The sequence below is a fragment of the Leucoraja erinacea genome, chromosome 10, assembly GCF_028641065.1.
Source record: "Leucoraja erinacea ecotype New England chromosome 10, Leri_hhj_1, whole genome shotgun sequence".
Classification (NCBI taxonomy): domain Eukaryota; kingdom Metazoa; phylum Chordata; class Chondrichthyes; order Rajiformes; family Rajidae; genus Leucoraja; species Leucoraja erinaceus.
Window position 1 is genome coordinate 26,773,278 of NC_073386.1, and position 18,073 is coordinate 26,791,350.

The 18,073-nt window shown below is 37.1% G+C and overlaps 1 protein-coding gene and 2 long non-coding RNA genes across 3 annotated transcripts; 2 read left to right on the forward strand and 1 right to left on the reverse strand.

Moving 5' to 3' along the window:
- The first annotated feature begins 638 nt into the window (after positions 1-638).
- On the forward strand, positions 639-10,867 carry LOC129700950 (uncharacterized). Its single transcript, XR_008724121.1, has 3 exons — positions 639-666; positions 7,151-7,397; positions 8,954-10,867. It is a non-coding gene; the product is annotated as an uncharacterized LOC129700950 (long non-coding RNA).
- A 585-nt stretch (positions 10,868-11,452) lies between these two features.
- LOC129700949 (uncharacterized) lies at positions 11,453-12,748 on the reverse strand. Its single transcript, XR_008724120.1, has 2 exons — positions 12,553-12,748; positions 11,453-12,111 (listed from the first exon to the last, which is right to left on the reverse strand). It is a non-coding gene; the product is annotated as an uncharacterized LOC129700949 (long non-coding RNA).
- A 145-nt stretch (positions 12,749-12,893) lies between these two features.
- On the forward strand, positions 12,894-17,830 carry dmrta2 (DMRT-like family A2). Its single transcript, XM_055641802.1, has 2 exons — positions 12,894-13,539; positions 14,882-17,830. Exons 1-2 carry the CDS (start codon positions 13,119-13,121, stop codon positions 15,751-15,753), a joined length of 1,293 nt encoding a protein of 430 aa, XP_055497777.1. The 5' UTR covers positions 12,894-13,118; the 3' UTR covers positions 15,754-17,830.
- Positions 17,831-18,073: the final 243 nt, after the last annotated feature.

Genomic DNA, 18,073 nt, shown 5'->3' on the forward strand with positions numbered 1-18,073 from the left:
CAATTCTGTTTGCACAGTGGTCAGAAAAACCAAAAGCAAAATTCTGTGGGTCTGAACTAAAACAAAATATTATCTGATGGAAACGTTCATCAAAGTGAAACTTTTTTTGTTCACTTCACAGTTGCCCGACCTATGGAATATTTGCAGCAGTCTCTGTTGTTATTCTAAATTGTGAAGAAGCAAAATGTGCTGAAATTAATGAGAATAGTTATATTGTATAACCTGGTCATTGGTGAAAGTATCTAACTTGACAAATTGGTAGAGCAGGATATGTTGGTTTAACCAGCCCACAACATTGATCATCAAATAGTGCACAGTTGTACTACCTACAAGTTTAGACCATTACCAATCAATGCTAATGCTGGGGGTGGGGGTTGACTTTGTTCTCAGATCATCAACTACCTACGGGAACACTCAGAATTAAATTTCTGGTAGAGAATTAAAACATTGCCAGGAACAAAATTCTTGGTTTCATTTATTATATGACCAGAATATAGTTATTGTGAATAACTCTGATATCTTTTAGGTAATGGTTCTGGGCCTGCAATGAAACCAACATACTGGTTTGTTCAGCAGAGAACTGGTTTGGTGAGATTCAGTATGGCCAAGTATTTGGTATGTGTTCCTGTGTATTCTTCACATAGACGAGGATTGATCGTATTGCAGGTGGGAACTTTGTGCTGGCAAAGGGAAAGGTTTCTAAAACCCTGTATAAATGTTGTAAGCTTTGTCAAATGTTATGAAAGATGCAGATTGCCCACTACTATTACATAAAAGAGAATTGTTCCCTTTTAATACAGACATTTTGACAGTATTATCTGGCTATGTTTTCCTGATCTACTTTAGTTAAAGTTAAAAGTCTTGTACTTGTTCAGTACCTTAGGTGGTGTGTGGCTATTAACAGGCATTTTTAAATGTAGTCAATGTTATAATGTAGGGAATGTGTTAACCAACGTTTACAGGAAGCTCCCGTGAACAGCCACGTGATAATGATTAAATAGTTTGTTTTGGTGATCATGACTGAAGAATAAACTTTGATTATACACCAAACCTCCACTTTGAAAAATTACCAAAATATTTTACTTCCATTTGCAGAAATCACTTCTGTAATGTAGTGCTTCCAATAGTACAGTGTAGTTCTCATGTGCAAGTCTAATGTCCTCATGCCACGGAACTGAGATTTCAGAGTTAGCCACAAATGACTATACTCGGGTCACACAATAAATTAAACCAATGGTAATTGGTTTCTGCCATTGATTTAATTCTCAAGTAAAGTTTACTGAATGTACCCATGGACAGTTGATGATTTGAAAAGGAATCAACCCCCAATCCCCACCAACCAATAATAGCAATATTTAGACGATCCTCCATTGGTGATCATCTAAACTTTTGGCTGATACAATTGTGTACCATTTGATGATGAATCAGTATTATGTAGTAATGTTAGGCAATTCTTATCTTTCATGGGAAGGTGGCAAATAAAGAGCTACTAAAACATAATTTTAATTTATATTACATTTTTTTGGAGATAATAAGTTTGGCATATGTCTTTTAAAGATTCTTCCTAATAGAAATTGCAATAATGTTAATTTGATAGCAACTGGATTTTTCTGCTGATTAGATCTTGCTTTTAGACTGCCAATCGAAGACATTTTTTTTATCTAAAGAGGTGAGAACAATAAACTTAACCTGTGTAAAGTTTTCTAGTGATTGTGATATCTACCAACAACTTTGAGATGTGGAAAGAATTCTACAAAATACAGTATATCATACTTTAGCATTCATTGGTCACCCTGCCCAGTGTTGTATCTGTGGCAGGTAAGAATACATTTTGAGTTGATAGTGTGGTTGTACAAGGCACTACAATTTTTTTTAAATAATTTTTTTTCTGGACATTGCAGATATAGCCAACATTTATTACCCATATTTAATTGCTCTTAATAGAGTGGGGGATGAGCCTCATTCCTCAGCCCCTGCAGTCTTTCTCATGCATATTCGTCTAAGTCAGAATGGTGTGCAGCTTGGAAAGGAATTTGAGGTTGTATTAATCCCATGTACCTCTCATTTTTCATCATTTGTAATGGAGGGCATGAAGTTTGGGAGGTGCTGCTGGGGTGACCTAATGAGTAACTGCGATGCATTTGCGGCCAATATATACCGCAGTCTCTGTGTGCCAGTGGTACTGGGAATGCATGTTTATGGTGGTAAATCAGATATTAAAATGGATGTTATATCCTGGATTATGTTAAGTTTCATGAGAGTTGCTGGAGCTGCATTCATCCAGGCAAGTGAAGAGAATTCCATCAACTTCTGCTTTATGTTTTATGGATGATAGATACTTTGTTGAGACACCACATGTCTATGAAAGATCAGAACTCCACGACAAATCCAATCTGTGAGGGGAAAGGCTCAAGAAATCTTGAGAATGACATATGTTGTATTTTTGGGGTTGCATGTAACAACTTAGTGCTCTCTTGAGTATTTTTATGCTGGACTGTGAGCGGTTTTACCAATGGCTATGCTGGATCACACTGTGTCCTGAACAGCAGATTGATCAGCAGAATCTACTGATGATCAAGTCCATTTCAATACATTGTTTTTTGCTGAACGTAAGTACTTCTGTTGTGCCCATTTATTTGTCACAGGGCAGTTTAAAGATTTTTGATGAGATTCGAAACAATTAAACATCAAAAAATATTTAAACCATGATGTATATGAAAACAATTGAAATCTGTTTAGGTCTGAACAAAGAGGAACGTGCAGGATGTCTATCTGATTCTTCTGAAATGAGAAGTGTGCCATCTTCCCAAGACCCGTGCTGTTTCTGCAGGAGTCTGGAAGTTAAAAGGGATGAGCTGAAATATTATAATATAAATTAGTTTATATTATAATTCCTCGTATGTTGAAAAACATACTTGGCAAATAAAGTACTATTCAGATTCAGATTCTGATAGTTGAGTTTCTAAAGCTATAGATAGGTAAGCGCAACGGTAAACAGAAATAAAAATGAATTGTTGAATTGTGTAGATGAATGGTGAAAGTTCTACCTCAGCATTAAAATGACTTGATCTCGGCTGAATATTTAAATACTGGATCCAAAATGGAATTCTAGTTAAAGTTGTAATCCACGTCAATATAATACAAACAATGAAAAATCTCTTTCATTTGAGAAGTGCCATGTGAAGGATATTGAAGAGTTGAATACTTTTGTTTAATTGAAAGGCCGTGAATCATTACTGATACTTGGAATTAAGATTCATTTTTGTATTGTCTTCAGGTATGCAGTTTTAATCAAAAGGTCGAAACCTATTGTTCTTTGTTTATTGTCTGCTTTACACAGCCACGATCTTTGCTCATCAAACTCTGCAACCCCTGCCATCTGTACACATGTTGTAACTAAAGACTTGGGTATATGCTTTGATGACTGTCAGGCTTTTAACACTTTAAAGATCACAGTCTGGAATTTGGAATGGCATTGTGAACCGCACTCGTGAATTAATATTTCCAAGTGAATAAACGCAAGCAACAGATTTAACAAAAATAGTCATGGCATGGTTTTAACGAGTAGCTCCAGGCAATTTCTGGTCTGATGCTAGGTCTTTTCGGTTTAAGAAGAAATCATGGCTTTTTTCACGCACGCATGTTTTTTTTTAAATCAGTAATTATGCGCTGCGCATTAAATCGCTGGTAAAGTATACGACATGAAGGAAAATGAAAGCCTAATTGAGCTTCAGCTATCGCCTACAGTCACGCTCATGTCTCGCAAATAATATTAACTTGATATAACTATTTTTGTATATTTAGGGTTAAATTAATTAATTCGTTAGGAAGGACAATTATTGACAGTGCTGCGTATTAATTTAACAAGTTCCTTGTTATAGAACGATGCTTCATAACAAATTTATACATAAATGTAATTTACTATGGTATTTATCTCTGTGCAAATGGATCTGTCTCTACGTTGCGTTAAGTTTGGTAACTCATATTAACTCAGGTTTCATTACACGCCAGTAGGGACTAATTGAGTTGTTCGAGGAGAAAATTGGAAATTTGTCCTACTTAGCTTTGGAAATCAAGCAGCTTGGCAATACAGTTACTTATTGAACGTGGCATCAAGCAAGGAAAGACCACGGGAGCAAATAAACATACATGCCAGAAACTATTGCGAAATTATCTACTTTTATTTTTAATTACAATATGTAACTTTTATATATATTTATGTTCGAAGATGTAACTTTAGTTGTGTGATATTTGATTTTGTTAATAAAAATGAAATTCTATTTTGCATAAATTATAACTACGGGTAATGTTCTCATATTATTACCAAGACCTGCTAAAAATATTGATCACTTTTAAATATTGTTTTAAAAGGCCTGCAAGATGAATGTGTTGGGCTGACTGAATTTTAAATCTCTTGTTAGTGTCACGGTTGATGCACCTCGTCTGTTCGTTACATAATCACTCCACATTCCGCCTCTGTATTTTCGTAGATATAGTTTATATATTTGAGTAGTAAACCTTTTTTTTTTAAGTCTGCATAAATCTAGCTTTGATGGTCATATGATGAAAGCAATACGTTGTTAATTATCCAGCACGCTATTTTAAATCGACTTGTTAAATAGATACAATTTTAATATTAGTTGAAGTTATAGAGATGAACAATTTCCATGTCGTATAGATTCTTGAATATTATTTTTCAATGAACTGACAATTTTATGAAATTAAAAGTTGTCCTCTTTAAAACAACAACACCAATGTACCCATCTGCCACGTAGCAAATTGTTTCGCTGGTCTGTGCGCTCTGAACATTTTGACATTTTAATTTTCAACACAGGAAACCTTTCAGTCTTCCTGAACTAAAAGCCAGCACTGTACAGTTAAACGTTTTGAAAATATTCATAACGGTTCACGAAAGGGCTGATAAACTAGAATTTACCATACCTTGGCGAATGGAAGCGAAGGGGCAATTTATTAAGTTTATATTTGCAACATGTCTGGCCTAAAGTGTGATGGTGATTGAACCATGACGCTAATACTATAGTTAAAATAATAATATCTATACATTATTGTTCGCTTGTTTTTCTTCGGGAAATCGATTGGTCATTGTGTAAACCAACTACGAATATCACATGCACATACAGAACGTCAGCTTGCTTATATTTGACAAGTTCTAACCAAAGTTTCAAATGATTGCAAATGAAACACTTTATTAGGACAGGAACGCTCATATTCTACAGCCTTTAACATAAACTATTTAATTGCCCCTGCTTTTCTAACGGTGGAGAAACGTTATATTTATATTTGCAGTCTATTTTCAAATGTTAAATATTAACAGTAAAACTGTACCTCGTGTTTACCTTTGTTTGTACCTTATCTAATTAATTACCGAGAAATTGTTGGCATTTTAATTAAATACTGGACAAGTCGACACGCTAGAGTATCCGATCCCCATTTTTTCATTTTAAATTAACAATTACTAGGCTCCCGCCGGAAGCCAACATCTTAATGGAGAGAAAGTTTATAATTCTTATTTCCACGTTAATATTAGTAGAATTTAATACACACCGAATAAATAAAATGTAGAGCAATTATGGAGGAAAGTTGAAATACAACCATAATTGTCCAGCTCTGTGATAGAGTAAAAATACGGTAAATTGAATCTTTTAAATGGATTTATAGAATCCATATATCAATTTCAATCTTGAAATATCAAACACGTCTTGCAAACGCTCCGGCTAAATGTAGTTAATAGCATTGGGTACAAATCAGATCAAAGCGCGCAATCTTCTACCGAGTTATTAGATTGACAAACGTCTTGGGACACATATTTCTTTGAAATTCTGTGGTGATCCACACTTATGTTTTTATATGCCCTCGGTTATATGCCTAATTAACCCCCCCCCCCCCCCCCCCCCAAAAAAAAAACCCCGCATTGTTTGAGTTAATAGCTACCCAAGTATAATATGCTTTATTCCAGATAATGAATTTCGAGTTTGTTGTCTTATTTTGTCTTTACCATAACCTCTGACATTCCTACAGGAGCTGTAAAACTGTTAAGCTACTTGGCAACTACAACGAGACAACTAGCAGAACTACCCCCACCCTATATATGTGTGTGTGTGTGTGTGTGTGTGTGTGTGTGTGTGTGTGTGTGTGTGTGTGTGTGTACACACACACACACACACACACACGCACATATATATGTATATATATATATACACACATATACACACACACACACACACACACACACACACACACACAAAATAACCTTTTTTTATATATAGAAAGGTAGCAGGGATCGTGAATATCTGCGTTCCACAGAACGGCTTCCTTGGAAGCTCTGGCTTGCGAACTAAGTAGCATAATTATTGCTTCATAATTGTACTCTTTTTCTTTAGCTTTTATAACATTTAGAATCAGCCACGCTTGGAATCAGAATGGTTGTGACATTTAGGGCCCGCGTGATTGTGTGGAACACTTCAAGTTTAAAAAACAAGTCTAATACAACTCCGAAGGCTAAAGAATACTCCTTTGAGCGAACACATTGAGTTTTGATTTCGGACAATGGTGTTTCTCAGATTTCTTCCAAAACCTGCACCCATCTGTGATCTAAATGCAATCTTTTTTTCCTCTTCAATTCATTTGGCAAAGACGAAGCAGATGCATGAGACGGGGCTTGAATTTTAATTACAATGAATACCTGGAGCACAAAAAAATGAAAATCGTTTTCATAAGGTCGAGAGAAAATCATTAATTTAACACGATATCATTTTAATCACCCGTTCCTAATGAGATTCGACGCGTATTGATTTTGACTACTTTAAATAATCGGATCGAGATTCTAAGGAATCTCGTTAGGATCCGTTTTGTTGCAGAGACTAACGCTATTTTAACATAGCCCTAAAATAATCTTATTTTTAGTTGCATAAAAAGACACGTGCTGGTGCTATTGGTAGTCTCCCCTTAAACCAACGCATCTCCTTTGTGAAGAGTTTTGAAGCCAGTGTGCGAGAGATGTGGTACTAGTGCGCCGTTTTAAGTGGTCAATTAGTACTTTGTAGATGTTTGTTCCTACAGTTGCCGTAGTTTCTTTCAGAATGATCAGTGGTGCAGTTATAACAACATGCAACTTTTTTTTCTCTTAAAGCCCCCTATTCACATTACCTCAAAGTGCCTTTAACCGGCGCAGAGGTGCGAAGATAAAATTGTCTGACGCTTTAATCCACGCCGGAGGGGTTGGAAAAGAAAGAGGCAGAAATGGTCCTAAAAGAACCGAAAATCCACACAATAGCTGTGGGAATCTGGTCAGAGTTACTCATTGCGGGCTCTTCCCTGGAAATCCGTCAATTAGAAATAAGAGCATTATTAAACGGAACTGGCGGATTTCTTTAAAGGTGAGGCTGTTTGCTTAAAAAGCAATTCACTTTCGAAGCTTGACTTGAAGAGCTCCGACATGCTGTCAGCAACGGTCCTTGAAGGCGATTAAACAGAATTGGACATTGACAACCTTCTGTCAGATGTCGTACAATGTTGTGTGAGAAAGCGTACTTTAAGACATGTAAATAAAATAATTACAAAATTAAACTTGACAACCAATATAAGATACTAAAGCGTTGCACGTAGTATGCTCATATTCAGTTTAATGTATATTTGAGGGGTGCGGGTAAAATTCGCGTAAATCCATATCTATAGCCAGCCCTGATTTGTACGCTTGGTGTAACATTAAGAAAAATGAATAGGCACATATAACCGTACATGGGTGGAATATCGATGCATGTAGCAGCTAACAAAAAATAAACTTTAACTCATACAAGCCATTCTAGATCTATTTTAGACAGCACTTTCCCAACATGGCATCGTAGCATAAATGAGAACGAAACTGTGATCTTATATTACCATATAGAACCAACTAATTAACATTTGCGTTGTAATCCTGTTGGTTAACATAACATCGCATAAATGGAAATATAATGTTTAAATTAAACATTTCCTTCGTAGTTATGCAAGTAATGAAAGATAGAACTAAGCCCAATTCTCTATTCTGTAGTTATTTTTAGGTTTGGTGAACAGCCGTAAGGGAAAGATTGTATTTGTGAAGAGGACATTATCACATGCCCCTTGCTTCTCAAAGAGGTTAACAACCTAATGAACACTTAGTTAGGAGACGAAGCGTGCATAAGTGTTGGGTTTCCCAAAGCTTATCTGATGTTATATGTGCTACTCTAACCTTGTAGTAACCTAATTGTTTCAGCTCCCGCTCCGGGGAGCAGCTCAATGGCAGTGCGGGACTGGGCTGCCTTCAGGTGGGGCAGCAGTCGCCAGCGAGCCGTGAGAATACAGCTCTCGGGACTTAGGGTCAGCAACACGCTGCTACATATGTTGGGTCAATCTTTCCTTTGTGCTAATTTAAAAACCCGGAAAACACAATCGTCTCTAGGTTTTAAGAAAGTGTTGCTGGATTTGTTCCAGAACAGCTTGTTCAAAAATGAAATGTTCTAAGGAAAATACGGTTCAGCTACATTGACATCAATTTAAATCCAAACTATAATAAATGTACGTTGATCAAAAGATTAAATCACTTTTTTTCGACTTGGTTCTTTTAAAAACTAGCTAATTTAAGGGTTGGCAGTTAATACTGCCCGATTATTTACGTGGTTACATGATTCGTGTCTGCTCATCTTTTGTTTTCGCGCATACAATAAACACGCATCCTTCAACTGTTTATGTAACTCGTATTCACGACATATCACCCTAATTCATGCTGAGATGAATCGTTTGTTTCCCAACTATGTATTTAAAAATAAACTGCGCTTAAACAAACTCAAGGAAGAATGCTGTATCTTTTGCGTAAATTGTTGCAATATGTCTAGCCTGGGTCTTGCCTTAAAGTGAGCCTCCATACCGAAACAAAATGTAAAATTCCTAATGTTAATTTTTTTTATTTTTGTAGATTTGGCCGATGTTCTAATTCAACACGTATGAAACATTGTAATCAACACCATTGACATAAACTGCTTGGAGATATCCGGCTGTTAAAACTTAAATATTTTGTAAAGCTACTTGAGTGACGTCTGTGAAAGTGAGCTTGAAAATCGGATATCTTGAGGTAATTTTCATTCGTCTAAGATTCGTCCTGAGATAATTACTTTTAATGTCAAAAAGATTCAGTTTAATATCATCTCTATTAGACTCTTGGCTAGGTAATTAAAGGTGCAGATTAAACCAGCGGGAAACAGATGGCATTTACTTACACTGATTCATTCAGTAAACAATGAAAAAGTCAATGGAACAGCCCTGGAACAAATGAAACCTTAAAGACCACTTACATTAGCAGGTACATGAGGACTGTCATCTGTCAAAAGGAGAGAGAGAACAGATAATAAACACAAGGGTAGATCCAGATAAAAAGTACTCGGATAAGCAAGAATATTGGGCAATTTTGTTGCCCAATTAACAGCCTAAAGCGAGAATATTTGCTGGAATAGGAATACGTTTCAAAGGATAAGTACGTAATTTGACTAAAATCAAACAATGTACATGTGTCAGTGAGCTGTCAGTGCATTTGAAAGAGTACATTTAGTAGATGCTTTGTTGAACAGATACCAACACGCGAATTTACCGTTTATAATAGAAAGAGCAGAAAACAGGATACAATAAATACCGATAACGAAGTTTGAATGTTGTAAAGAAACCGACTTCCAACCTAACGCCTGACTCAATGTAGACGCTACTGCGCCTTTCTATGTTTCTGCTTTTTACAATTACAACTGCGGTCACCGGCACCACCAAAAGTGGTCAATACCGTTTCAGTTAAACTAGACGAACGTTACATCTCTGAAATGAATACACACACACACACGTTTTATTTTTCCGTAGGAAGATTGGTTTGAAAATAAGTTGTACATTTTGATGATTTTATATTTGGTTGCTTTTAGTTTTAACGACCGCGAACAACGAATTATCATATTTGATGGCACATACAAAAAGGCATTTGTTGGAGATTTACAAATGAATCAATATTCAGCAGGTCGGGTCGCATCTGTGGGAGAGAAACAGAGTTTAACGTTTCAGGTCGACGACCCTTCAGGAGAAGGGTTACATGCTGATGAAGGGTCCTCGACCTGAAACCTTTCCAGCGCTTCCTGTGTTATTATCGTTTTTGTAATGTTTGTCAATACATCATTCTCTGTCTATTATATCTGTAAACAGTCTAATGCAGAACCGAAATAGATAACTACTGACAATTATATAGTTCACCGATAGCCACAGGTCGCCTAATGGTTGAAACTGATTCAATTGTATGTTTGCGATTCAGCCAATATTTGGTAACGTTGACTTGACTTCCCCGTTTGGTGAAATGATGATTACATTTTATAACAAGCACAATGTTCAGATAAATGCAGTTAAAAAATTTAACATGAAAACTTTAACAAAGCACTACGCTTACATTGTTACTGACTTCCGGTTAAAGATTATTTACATGGATACACTCTCATCTCTGAACTAATTGACTGTTTGATTTTCGCCAAAGTCAATGAGTATTGAACTGAAATGAAAGTCAAAACCGGGAGTTGTGTTACAACAATTATTTTCAACTGATCAATGAAAACCCTTTAATCTCTTCATTGTTTTAATAATTTCTTAAAACCCATTTAGTTCAATGGACGTAAGTGTTTAGCTTATGTAGTCCTGAGCCTGTTTGGTAAAGGGTTAAGTTCGGTGATAAGTTATTTGCAACCTTCTTTTTCTCTTCACAGGTGCTGACTGTCCGGTTGTGTATTTCCATAATTTTCTCTTCAATTAATGTTTTAATGAATCCATTTATTCAAGCGTTACCAATTATTAAGGCCACTGTGCTTTTTTTTTTTTAAATGACGTACAGCACACAGATCATCTGTACAGTTCGAACACAAAACAGCCTTTCTGGGAACTGATATATATATGTTTGGAATGTCACATTCTACCATAATTCAATGGAGTCCAACCATCATCAACATTATATTATTCCAGCCAAGGACTGCATGATTTCACATATCCCAATGGAAGTCAATATCTATTGAATTAAATAACAACACAAACATGTAATGCTATTCATTTTCTTAATTGAAACGGGGTATTCGTTATCAAGGCGCGAAATTTGCTCTAAATAAACCAGTCAATTCAGGCTAAACGATGCACCTTGCAGTGAATAAACGCGAACAGCGGATAAAATTACCAGTTAAATTACCCCGGCTGTTCTAACAAAGGAGGAGGTGTTTGACAGTTGATTGATTTATGTAGATTGAGGAATGGCATCCCAGCACGATCCGAATATTATCTATTTATTTTTTGATTCTTCTTCGTTTGTCCTGTAATTTAAATCTATTTCATAATTATATTAACATGAACTATGTGCCGTTGCGAACCCTAAATGTAGGTACAATTAATTAAATCAGATGGATAGCTTAGCTTGTTTGGTCAATTAATTTTAATTATCACCAATTATGGACAAAAAACACACCCGAATCTTTAATGTTAATATTCTGAGAGTAAATCAGTAGCTCTAACACGCAATGATCTGTCGAGGGATGGGGGTCGACCTTAAATATGTGGTCAAACAGAACATTTAAAACATTGTGCACAAATACAAGCTCTGCCAATTTTTTAATTTTGGCTATATTACAGATTTAGCCATTTCGAGTTTTAGGTCTTAACTAAACATGTTGACGATACCGTTCGCATAATACATGATTTGAAGGTTCGATATCCCAGGGTCCATTTACATTTCTGTTAAGTCTATCACTTGGAATTGACAAACAACAGTTTCTTTATGCTCCTCTGTGCCTTTAGATATGAAGGCAATAGTATACAATGTGGGCGGGACTGGGAAAATAGAGTTGCGCATTAATCACCATGTGATTATGTGAGAAGTTATGTATTAATGTCCGTCCGCCATTTCCGGGAACCTACTTCTGGGGCGATGTTGTTACCTCCGTTTTCAGACACACTCTGCTCTTCCAGACGGGACACTGTTGGAGCGTTTTCCACTAAAACGATTTTTTGACTTGTACTGGCAAAGGTCCAACTCTTCATTATCGTTTGGTTCATTATATTTGGTTGAAAAATGTGCTATATTAGATATAAAACAGCCAATTATGCATGGCACAACATTGTTTTTAAGTTTGATTAAAGTCATTTACAGCAGATAATATAGATCCATATATTTGATACCCAATATTGAACCTTGAATCAAGTTATCATTCGTGATTAAGGACGGTGCAGTTCGTGTTTATGGTGTGAAGCTGGTGAACTGAACATGTGATTACAAGGTCCCTTGTTTTAAACTATCATTATATAATATAACAATGTTTTTACATTTTACATAGCGCCTCTCGCGTTCACAGCCAAAGATTGACAATGGAAAAATACAAAAACGGGCTTGCCTAATACAGTGATCAAATGTTGCAAGTACATTAGTCCACCCAAATGCCGTATCTGATTATGACAGCCAACCGATTTCGACCCGTCTTGGAAAAGAGCAGAGGAAATAAAAAGTATGCTGTAACTTACCCAGAGTCCAAAGTCTGACTAACTCTGTGCACCGTATTATTACAACGAGAGTCTGCAAAGTAAACACTTTTAATGGACATTGTGTTGTGAAAAAACTAACCCCTCCAAAAACACCAGTCACCAAAATAAGGCACAGTGGGTGTTTAGTTTAGTGAGAATAACATAGGTGCTGCTCGGATGCTGTTGTACATTCGCCTTGTTATTTTGGAGCTTTCAGGTGGACACTAGGTAACTAACCAGGGCCAATCAGAAGTGCGCTTTCAACCGCGTGCCACACGGCCAATCGCTGGAGCCACATGTTGTCAATTTCATTCTAATGAAAACGTAACGAGCAACAACAGAGAGAGCGCAGGACTGGGCTCATTCACCCCGCAACGACCAGCATTCATGCTAATGTCATACACTGATCCCACTCTTTCCCAAACCGCTCCTACACACCTTCCTTGTCCCGTCTGCGCATCAATACCTCGCAATCTCAACTATTTCCAAACGGAGCTTTCACGGGTAGTTTGAGGGTGAAATTGTCAGCCATCATTTTTCGAATTAGCAGCTTCGATCCCAGAGTAATGGAATTGCGTACGGACCTGTCCAGCGCCCAGGCCACTCAGACAGCTATACCTGTGTCGGTGGCGGGGACGCTCCTCCGTGCTCCGCCTTTGCTACTGCGCGCCACCGAGAAGTACCCCAGGACTCCCAAGTGCGCCCGATGCAGGAACCATGGGGTCGTCTCAGCTTTGAAGGGCCACAAGCGTTACTGTCGCTGGAAGGATTGCATGTGTGCCAAGTGCACCCTGATCGCTGAGAGACAGAGGGTGATGGCGGCCCAGGTGGCCCTGAGGAGGCAGCAGGCACAGGAGGAGAACGAAGCTCGGGAACTGCAACTTCTGTACGGGACGGCGGAAGGATTGGCTCTGGCAGCTGCCAACGGCATGATGCCATCCCGATCTTACGACGTGTTTGGTTCTGTCTGTTCCGATGGTAACGCAGGTACAACCTTATTTCACAAATCTTTTAGAAATTTTGATCTAAAAAAAATGACCGCAGTTACGATAATAATTCGTACGATAGTCTTCGCCAGCGATGTACGTGTTAAGTTTAAAGGCTATAAGTTAGCAGTTTAAAGTAAAAAGATCCGTGTTTGTAAAAAGTTATCCATCACAAAATCAGAGGCGTACTTATGTCAGAGTTTAACAGTAATATTTCAGAAATATTTTAGGTTTACATATCTTTAGATACTTTAAGTTTTAATATAATTTATAGTATTAGTTTCTGAGGATAGACACAAAAGCTGGAATAACTCGGCGGGGTAGTTTTTGAGGATCTGATTTACAAGCCCGCAATGAAAACGTGGCAAAAACAAATTGCCGCTCGGGAAGTATTTACAAGAGAAGTTTATCGCTGGTATTGTCCAGCCTGCCTCGTCTCTAATACTCAATGGAGTTACGTAGGCCTCAGGTGTTATTAATTTGATGTAATAATTAATAAACAATTAATCTCTTCGGAATTTAAACTTTCAAACGAACATAATTAAAAGCGCGTTTCTCCTTCCGCCGAAAAGTGATACGACTTAAGAAAATGTATGTTTTCGGATTCCAAATGCAACTCATTCAATTCGAAGTGAGAATAAAATTATTTTGGAGATTATCACGATTATCAATGCACAAACATTGTGTAAAAGAAGATTTAAGAATATGAACTTGGTACATTCTCATATGAAAGGACCGAGACAAAACGGCTGGTTTAATGTTTGCTTTGGTGATAGTGATAGCGACAGACGTCCAAGTACATGAACGTAATCACATAAAGGGCAATTTAGTACTAATTTGTAATTATTTTACATAAAGTGGGAACGGATTTATTTAAAATATTTTCACTGCAATTGATGCGTCTGAAGTTTCATTTTCCGCGTAACTTACATTGTTGCCATTGATCCATTTTCGCAGGTCGCCCCTGAAAATGAAGAATTTATTTTTCACTAATGCCATTGTAGCTAATTAAAACAACAACCAAGCAACGTCGTTTCTACTGAATTATAAGCATTGCGCTTAGCAGACCCAATCTCAAATTTAAGAAGCGACTTCGAGTTTTGAAAATGAGATTATTTATTAGCGGGAATATTTAGTTTCGGGATTCTGACAAAACGGCATGTAAATGTAAAAATACATTTACCGGTGGTTAATTGTTACCTATCAAAACCACAACCTGTAAAATACATATTTTGAACTTGGTCGCGAATGCGTTGATGGTTACTTTAGATGTAGCAAATCTTAAATAAAAAATAATCGCAGCATATAGCAACGGTTTAATACATTTCAAACTTGATTTGCAGAATCTAAACTCCAGAAGTATGAGTTATTTCAAAAAAGTTTAATGCCGAGAGCTGTTACTCCTCAACAGTCCTTGGTGAAGCCGATGGCCGGTGACAGCGAGTCAGGTACTGGCAGTGTACCTGGGACCTCGTCCCCTGATGTTCGTCACGGATCTGGGTCTGAGAACGGAGACGGAGAATCATTCCTTAATTCCCCAATCTGTAAAGTTCTAAAGGAAGGAGAAGATAGTCCAAGGACAATCACGCCGCTGGGCTCTGATTCTGGGTCAGAGGCGGACAAGGACGAGAGAGATGGGACCCCGTCCACAGCTGCCCGTCAAAGGACTCCCATAGAAATTCTCACCAGGGTCTTCCCTTCACACAAAAGAAGCGTTCTAGAGCTCGTCCTCCAGGGTTGCGGAGGGGACGTTGTCCAGGCTATTGAACAGATCCTGAACAATAGAGAACAAGAAAAGATATCCGAAGAAACTTGGCAAAGAGATAGGACTCACCAGACTGTTCAAGGACCTACATCACATAGACCTCTGGTAGCTGGGACCGTGCCTCCTGCTATTGGGAATCTGGGCAACAGGTCTGCTTTCTCCCCTCTCCAGCCTAACGCGGCCCATTTTACTGCAGATCCCAGTACTTATGCCATTGGGCCACATCTAGGACTCAATCCTCTTCGCTTAGCATATTCAGCCCATAGTAGGGGACTTGCTTTCATGACGCCTTACTCTACAACGGGTCTTGTCCCAACATTGGGCTTTCGTCCACCCATGGATTACGCCTTCAGCGACCTCATGCGAGATAGGTCCAATTTACACAAAGATCAAGTGTATACTAATGGACTTTACGGATCAGTTGTAAATAATAATCCGGAAAAACAGTAAGTTGCAAAACTCAACGACGTCTTCAAAGCGCCACAAAGCACAGGTGGAATGTTGGAAATTGTCTCAAGCCTGTTTTGCTATTTTTAAAACATGTACGAGAGGAGTTAAATATTTAACAGCATTAATAAACATTGTACAATAAAGTGCTAACGTGCAATTTTGTTATAACAGTATATTTCGCTGGTATTGTAATTCATAGCCATAATCACGAAGTTCCTTTGATTATTATGTACTTAGATTCTTAAGTGTAATGTCTAAACACAACGGAATTAATCCTAAATTATTAAAGTAAATGTAGAAAATACGATATTCTAATGGAGCAGCGGTCAACGTTCAAGGTGCGGAGTAAATATATTGTAGATTTAAGTCGGGGCTTATTTTGCGACTGCTTCAAGTAGAGGAAGGGAAATGTGTATATAACAAACGTACGGGAAGTTAGGTGCGTTTTAATTGTATTTAGGCAAAAGCTACAGCAAGTCAGTAGCGCAATGTTTGTACACTTGCACTGTATATAGAAGCTTGCCGCTGATCTGTGTTCGTTCTAGCTTTTTTTGTGTACGACAGTTAAAGTTATGTGTTTGAATTTGATAGAAATAAAGGTTATTTTGTAAACAAACTACTGGATACGTATCTTGAATTAACTCTCTAATCAAACAAAAACAGACACAGCACAATGGTTTATTATTGATATAAATAATTGCCTTGGAAATCTGTTCTCTCCAAGTGGTAATATCAGGAAGTGCAAATAACGCAGCCGCGGCTATCAAAACCATAGTTAATAACGAAATAAAAACAGGTTTAATTTCTGTGAATATACAAAATTGCTGAGATGTTGTAGGAAGCTCACTTTTAGTAATGAACCAAAATAAATTACAATAATTTATGAAATGCATAAATTTTGCAGGCTTTCATAAAAAAAGAACACTGGACTGACTTCATGACTATCTATATTTGATAAAGAGCGACCAAAGAGTAATAAAGAGTATTGATGAATTAAGATTGTACAACTCGCCAGACTGGTAGTTATGGCAACCTAATCCTACTAAACGGCTCTCTGGCAGAGTGATCTATTTACTTTCTTACTACTAGAACTGTGTAAACATCATGTCTAAAAGGACGGCGTTAAACCTATAAACTACTTCTGATTGCAGAAAAGGAAATATGAAATATAGTTGAATACAGCAAGGTTCATAAATTTTACCTCCGAGAACAAAAAAAAGTTGAGTATTTTTTAGTTGTTGCGTTAACATAATTATATCGGCATTGGTATCAAGTAAAGGCTAGATACCTGTGCTATTTGAAGGCCCTTGACAATAATTCCCAGTAAATCGGTCAAAACAAAACATTTTGCAAGTACTACGAACATACGAAAGTCTTCTCCTTAAATCTTCCAGACTGTGAAACACAATATGACTACAATACAACGAATTAATAAAGTGGGGCTTTAATAGTGAGCTAATTTGATTGGGTGGCCTAACACCACTTTAATTGAAAAACGGACCATGTGTTTAGGATGGCTGCAGATTGTCTACCATAAAACATGCCTAACATCTGAATAAACTTTCACAGCTGAACTAATTCGGGGTTTCTATATTTGGGATTACTACCGCGTGCATTAGCACACAGATTCGTCACCGTGGTTGTGTAAAATCACAATATTGTCTTTGATTTTGTCTCCGTCAGACCGCAGATTATTCCCATCATTACTGAAAAACGTGTCACATTTTGAACAAGAGCTTTGATAGCATTTGGATGTTTACAACACCCTGCTTTAACATTTATCATAAAAAACCCCATTACATTCTCTCTTCCTCTTTATCTGACCGGTTATAAACTAATTTTGCAACCCTAACTATACAAATTCTTTAAATATGACATCTGTTGTACATAGTGAAAAACTCACCAAATGCATATCGCCGAAACACTAATGTTTTGCAGTTATGTAGCCCTTGCTCCATTTAACCGGAATAATATTGGCTATTTCGCCGTCATCTCAAAAGATTTGAAGCTTGCTTTACTCTTTGCAATAAGGAAAATAAGCTACGATAAACTAGTATATTAAAAAAATCCAAAGTGAAAACCGTAAATTAAAAAAAAAAAAACAGGGATTAAATGCCGATTCCTAAAAACTTGGCAAGAAAATATTTACGTTAATTGAAGAGACTTATTCCTGCCGGTATATCTGACACCTTCTGATGTTCCAAATAAGCATTCAGGAAGGCGGTTTATAAACAAAATTATAATTACAAATCAGTCGTCAAAGAAAATAAATGGAAATAATTCACTGACTATCCCGAAAACCATTTTGCAAAACTTTTAA

Bases quoted from the DNA above. Each gene is read 5' to 3' on its own strand.
- dmrta2 (XM_055641802.1), top strand. From the start codon at position 13,119: ATGGAATTGCGTACGGACCTGTCCAGCGCCCAGGCCACTCAGACAGCT. The intron at 13,540-14,881 runs GTACAACCTTAT...CTTGATTTGCAG, and splicing joins CTGTTCCGATGGTAACGCAG to AATCTAAACTCCAGAAGTAT.